Source organism: Mus musculus, chromosome 7 (assembly GCF_000001635.26).
Source record: "Mus musculus strain C57BL/6J chromosome 7, GRCm38.p6 C57BL/6J".
NCBI classification, from domain to species: domain Eukaryota; kingdom Metazoa; phylum Chordata; class Mammalia; order Rodentia; family Muridae; genus Mus; species Mus musculus.
In genome coordinates, this window is record NC_000073.6 from 140,500,853 (window position 1) to 140,507,814 (window position 6,962).

A 6,962-nucleotide genomic window follows, 5' to 3' on the forward strand; every position below is an offset into this window, starting at 1 on the left:
TATATTCATAGCAGCTTTATTCATAATAGCCAGAAACAGAACAACTTAGGTGCCCCTCAACCAAAGAATGGATACAGAAAATGTGGTTCATTTATACAATGGAATACCACTCAGCTATTAAAAACAATTGCAGGTAAATGGATGAAATTAGAAAATATCATCCCGAGTGAGGTAACCCAGACATTAAAGGACATGCATGGTACATACTCATTTATAAGTGGTTATTAGTCATTAAGTATAGGATACACACACTAAAATCCACAGACCTAAACAAGCTAAATAAAAAGATTGATCCAAGCAAGGATGCTTAAATCTCATTCAGAAGGGGAATAAAATAGTCATTGGACACAGATGAAGAGAGGGAACTGGGTGGCATGGGAATGGGGAAAAGGGAATCAGAATCAGGTGTGGGGAAAGACTAGGAGAGAAGGCCAGGAGAGTGAATGGGAATCTGCAGCTGGCAGGGATGGGGGGCATCTCTAGGACATGCCAGAGACCTGGGATGGGCAAGATTCCCAGGAGTCTATGGGAGTGACTCTAGCTAAGACTCCTAGCAGTGGGGATATGCAACCTGAAATTGCCACATCCTGTAGCCAGGCAGAACCCCCAGTGGAGGGATAATGACTTCAACCCCATAAAATCTTTGACCCAAAATTTCTCCTGCCTACAAGAAGTGCAGGGTTAAAGATGGAGCAGGGACTGAGGGAATGGCCAACTAATGACAGGCCCAACTTGAAAGCCATCCCACGGGCAAGAACCAATTCCTGACACTACTAATGATACTCTGTTATGCTTGCAGACAAGATCTCAGTATAACTGTCCTCTAGGAGGCTACTGCCAGCAGCTCACAGAAAGAGATGCAGGGACCCATAGCCAAACATTAGACAGAGCTCCAGGAGTCTTGTGGAAGAATAGGGAGAAAGATTGAGGGACCCAGATAGGATAGGAACCCCATAGGAAGATCAACAGAGTCAACTGGCCTGGACCCTTGGTGACTCCCAGAGATTGAACCACCAGCCAAAAAGCATACATGGGCTATCTCCTACCTCCCCGCCACACACACATGTAACATATGTGCAGTTCAGTCTCCATTCGGGGGTGTGCCAACAACTGGAGCAAGGGCCATCCGTAAGTCTGTTACCTGCCTTTGAATACTGTTCCTCTAACTAGGCTGCCTTGTCTGGCCTCAGAGGGAAAGGAGACACCTAGTCCTGCAGTATTCTGGAGTTTCAGTTCTTTTCTTAATTTGCTAGTAGGCGATCTCTCCAACTTTATTTACCTATGTAGTGCTATGTATGCTCCTCTTAGCATTGCTTTCGTTGTGTTCCCTAATTTGGGTATATTGTGGATTCATTTTCATTGATTCCCAGGAAGTCTTTATTTTCTTTCCTTATTTTTGCCTTGACTCTGCAGTCATTGAGCAGACAGAGAATGGAGGAAGTTAAGCTAGTTTCTCCTTCCACCTGGTCCCATTCTTGCCTGTCCACAGTGCATGTCATGGTGCTAACCACACTGGAGATGGGTTACAGCTGCTCAGTGGATCCTCTTCAGAAAACATTTACAGATACTCATAGAGGGCCTCTCATCAATATTTTTAGAGGTTAGTCTAGTCAAAATAACTGAATATATTAATCATCACAGCCATGGTTCATTGACCCAGTCTTGTTTTTCCTGTTATTTTCCCCCATCCTGTTTACCTCATCTCTTAATCATGTATGTATGTATGTATGCATGTATGTATGTATGTATGTTGTTGTTATTGTTGTTGTTTTGTGTTTGTTGCCATTTCTTCTGCATTAGTTGCATGACTCTCTACCACATATAGGCAAACACCACAATGGGTTTAATGCTCAAAATGCTCACATCAACATGAACCCATCTGAAAAACTCTATTTCTGAGCTCCTTTTGCAGTGAAACAGAGCTCGTATCAGGTGAACATTACAGACAACATGCAGTGTTGAATAATAATAACCCGTGAAGAATGGTCATGTCACACAAAACTCACACAGCAGGAGAAATGCTGAAGTACAAATTAGTTATGACTTAGCAAATCTTTGCAATGGCATCAGATCTGAGAAGAAGCCACCATGCCAGTGTCTAACTCCAATCTGTGTCTTGAGATCAGAGACATTTCCATAGAGATCCTAGGCCCCCATACCCAGCCCTAACTCAGTTTGTTTATTAGTTTCCTTCCTTCAACTATTAAATGATCCAAGCACCAGTGTAAACTGTGAGATAAGAATAAGAAAGATGAAAACAGCCAAATCAGGCCAGCAAATGCTCAGAGCAGATGTGTGTATGGCGGGGGTGGGAGCAGAGGGAGTCATGTTTCTTTATCTCTATAAGCATTCACTTGCAGCCAGTGACACAGAGGATCAGGGAATTTTAAATAGGTCATTAAAAGGACTATACTCAATATTTAACTACATTTGGTTCAGTCATAGAAGCATCTTAACATTTAAGAGCATTGAACTTATAAGCACACACATCTATGTATGAAGTAGAAATGGCTAAAGCTTACTAAAACATCTTGTAGACAGCATGATTTTCTGTATACAGACTTTGGACAGCTGTCCCAGGCTATAACTTAGCCTGTGCCCTCCGGAGTCAGATGTTACAGAAAGGAAGGTTTCAGTGATCCCTTGAGCTCCTTGCCAGCTCTTCTCCAAGCTCAAAGTCATCAACGGGGAAATAAAAGTTTTTTAAAGGATGTTTTGAATTCCTTGTTTCTCAGAGTATAGATAAGGGGGTTCAGAGATGGGGTCACAGTTGTGTACGGAATAGCAATGACCTTGTCCAGGAGCCCAGCAGTTCCTAGGGCTGGTCGGACATAAGTATATAGAGCAGTAGAGTAATAAAGGGTGACCACAACCAGGTGGGCAGAGCAGGTGGAGAAGGCACGCTTCTTGCCCTCAGCTGAGCGGATGCGCAGGATGCTGGAAATGATGAAGACATAGGATGTCATAGTCAACAGGAAGTTCAGGCCTGTCAGGAACATGTCTGCAATGACAGTCATGACATTGTTGATAAAGGTGGGACTGCAGGACAGTATCAATACAGAAGGGATCTCACAGAAGAAGTGTGCAATGAGATTGGAACCACAGAAAGACAGTGGCAACACCAGACAAGTGAGCACCAAGGAATTGAGAGCTCCAATGAACCACACAAAGGTTGCAAGGGCCACACAGACCCTGCCACTCATGAGGGTACCATAGTGCAGTGGCCGACAGATTGCAAGGTAGCGGTCATAGGCCATGGCAGAGAAAAGCAGAAGCTCAGAGCCCAGGACCCAGGAGAAGACAAACATCTGTATGAGGCATCCTCCATAAGATATGCTGTTCTCTGCCACCAGGCTCTGCAGGACTTTGGGCAAGACAGTCACAGTGCAGATCATATCCATCAGGGCAAGGTTGACTAGGAAGAAGTACATGGGAGTGTGGAGGTTGGGACTGCTGTGAATGGTGGCGATGATCAGGCCATTGCCAGCTATGGCTGCCATAAACAAGGCAAAGAGGAGGCAGAAGAGAACATCCTGGATCCAGGGGTCATCAACGAAGTTTTGCAGGATGAACATGGTTATAGCTGACTGGTTCACTGGAGCCATGGGAAGCACCTCTAGTCTCAGGACAGGAATTGCTCAAAAAAGCCTTTTAAATTTCAGGAAACCATCAACTCTGTGTAATGAGGAACCTGTTCTGCTAAGAAAAAAAATGTTTAGTTTTAGTCTCATTCATGTCTCTCAGGGTAATGAAAATAGCAGGTCAAAGACATACACTACACAGACTCGGTCTGTGAACATGGGTGGACCCTGACAGAAGGATTCTGAGCAAATTGCTTCATACATGCTGCAGCTCATCCATCAAGGAAGGAGAGATTGCCATACTTGCATGAGCCAACCAGGACATAGTTACTGGAGAGTGCTGTGTGCTGTAGGGAAGACACGAGTAATTATGAAAAAGCTAAGGAAGGATGAAGGGACAGTGAGAAGGGTTTACACTGATGTTGGATGCTTGTCCCAGAGTCTGGGGGAATAACAGAGAGAATATTAATAGAATGCCTCTCTGGAGACAGAACCAAGTGTGGTCTTTATGACAACGTGGCTTCTCATCCTGATGACAGCAAGGAACCCAGAACTTCCTATCTTGGAACTCTATTCCACTAGCACATGAAGTTAGAGGATAACGTTCAACAATCATACTCAATATGTGGAGAAGGTGTAGGTATGCTATGAGTCCTAGGGTGCCTCTCCACCCCTTGAGCTATAGGAACTCAGCTGGTCCCAAACCTAGCTCCTGCAAGATTTCCCAGAAAGCTACCTAAACAAATCAAATAATCCCTGTAGGACTTCACATTGCCTGATACTGTCCGTTATGTATCTGAAATGCACAGGCCTCAAATGCTAAGAAAGCAGCCTTCTGTCGCTAGGAGAGAAAGCTGTGGGCACCAAGATTGAGGTCATGGATTATGTGTGTACTGGGCTCTTGTCATTTCCCACTACCAGACTCTTGTCAGTTAGGGTGTAGAGAAGGATAAGTTCTTGAGTGTTAAGAGTCAGATTGCAAGGGCAGGCTGACAGTGATAGGTGACAGAACTTTTAATTATGGCCTGTCATATGGAGAGCAGGGTATGATCAGGCCTCTCTCATCCAGCTATCAAATCTAGCAAGAAATGACATTCAGGTTTCAGAGTAAAGCATTTCCAAAGTAAAATGTTCTAAAACTGAAAACAGTGCAGAACATTCGTTTACTGGATCTCCCAACACACTGTGCCCCAGATGTGCTCTAGAAAGGTTTGCAGGGAGTGGTGTGTGAAGGACTATGCTGTGCTGTCTCTATACTTACCTTTCTCCCAGCAAACCAAGCTCAATGTAATGATGGCATAGCCTGGAATGGCAGTCCTGGGAAACTTCTGAGGTCAAACTTAATTCTTTGTTTCCAAAGGGCCTCAGACCAGACTGCACACAGTAGCCCTTCCACTTGACAAAGAGTTCTACTAGTCACTGAAAAGTGGCTAGGGTAAGCACATGGTGTCCCTGTGAACATCAATAACAACATACCCCATTGCCTGATTTAGCAGAAAAAATATAAGAAGTGGAGATAAACAAAAGCACACTAAAAAACAAACAAACAAAATGAACTTGTCTCAAATTCCGCCTTGAAAATTCTGACTCTAAATAGTATTTGTTGCTGATCTAAAATGCAGATTGATCTCAACTCTCATATTTTTTCTGGCCACTGAAATCTACCCAAGTTCATACATCCCTCTTCTTATGTGTCTAAGAGTCCAGCAGCAATTGAGTATGACTCTGAGCTTATAGTCACATATCTGAGAGATGAATTGCCATATCAAACAACACAAGAGTATGCTCCCTGCCCCACACTTACCTCTAATAGTTGCCCACAGTGGCCTTGCAGGGGGTCAAGAGCAACTTGCTGTCTGTGCTGTCTAGACAGCCTGGCGAGATAAGAAAAGAGTGAAGTCCAGGGCTATTCTACATCCTGGAGAAAGTGATGCGACTTCAGCAGGTTATCACCATTGGGATGAAGGTGAAATGTTCATGGTAACAGATGCCCCAGAGAGGTAAAGGAGCTGGGTGCAGAAATTCTTGCTAGGTTTTACCAAACCCAAACAAACCACTTAGCAGCTCTTACTTCCTTTTAGAGGAATTGAACCTTACTTTCTCTAGCTAGCACTACCATGTCTTTGTGTAGTTGTGAGCAAGCCATGTGAAATCTAGAGAAGAGAGTATTTCCACTTTCTAAAGTCTGGAAATGTTACATGAGTATGAAACCTACCTGTACGCTCATAGGCATGTGGCTGCACATTTCTAGCTAGCACATTTCTACCATGTCTTTGTGTAGTTGTGAGCAAGCCATGTGAAATCTAGAGAAGAGAGTATTTCCACTTTCTAAAGTCTGGAAATGTTACATGAGTATGAAACCTACCTGTACGCTCATAGGCATGTGGCTGGGTGTTCAGCAAAGTATGTGGAAATCTGAGATGAGGGAAGAGAGGGAGGGAGAGAGAGAATAGAGGGGAAGAGAGAGAGATACTTTAAATGTACTATTACCCATTACTTTAGCCCTTACCTCACTTCTCTGAGATAATTCTTGGACCTATTGATTTTCCTCTCTGGCTATCAGAAACATCTACAGAAACACATGCATGCATGCTCTTCTGACACTGGAGATGTTGTGGGTCATAAAACACCCAGACTCTATAAACTGATCTTCTGATTGAACAGCTGAAAGAAAAGAAGAGACATAGCCAACTTAAGCAGCAATACACACTGAAATACACACTGAGGGTTTTTGAAACTAAGGATCTTTTCCATTGGAGTCCCCAGGACTTTGACATAGGGTTGGCAACTCCTGCCTGGAGATGCATCTGAACCCTACAAAGGAGGGGCAGCTAGGTCATGTCCTCACCACACCATTTGGGCTTCAGGGATGCCTTGGTCCTGAGGAGTGCAGAGGTGTCTGTTTGCTTCAGGTAACCCTGGCTTAAGTCTAGATAGCTTTGGCTGTATGATGCAACCCAAGGCAGCCATGGCCCCATGGGAGCCCTGCCTCAGGCCTTTGGCCAAAGTGGCCTTGCAACTATTTGTGGAGTGGAAAATGAAGGTGGAGAGGGGCCTGGTCCCAAGGGCAGATGGGGAGGGCACTGCTCCTGCTTGCTGTGGCAGGAAACTCAGATGCTTTCCCAGCTGGAGCTCACTTCTCACTCAAGTCAGTGTTGAAAATACAGCAGGGGAGGGCGCAGGGGCAGGTGTTCACTGGCTAAAGTTCTCCAGAAAAGGATCTCAGGTTTCTCCAACATCAGGGGCCATCACTGCCTGCATCTGAGGCTGTGATGACAAAGTTTGTGTGGGAAAGGAACCCCCTACTCATTGTATCCTGACCTTGGCAGACAGGGCTGAGTCACATGTGAGCTGGAGCAGGCAGGAGTCCAAGATCCCAGG

General features: G+C 44.7%; 1 protein-coding gene across 1 annotated transcript; it reads right to left on the bottom strand.

The window, feature by feature from the left end:
* Olfr536 (olfactory receptor 536) lies at positions 1-6,466 on the bottom strand. Its single transcript, NM_146520.2, has 4 exons — positions 6,430-6,466; positions 5,947-5,996; positions 5,386-5,455; positions 1-3,696 (listed from the first exon to the last, which is right to left on the bottom strand). Exon 4 carries the CDS (start codon positions 3,603-3,605, stop codon positions 2,682-2,684), a length of 924 nt encoding a protein of 307 aa, NP_666731.1. The 5' UTR covers positions 3,606-3,696; positions 5,386-5,455; positions 5,947-5,996; positions 6,430-6,466; the 3' UTR covers positions 1-2,681.
* Between the last annotated feature and the right edge of the window lie 496 nt (positions 6,467-6,962).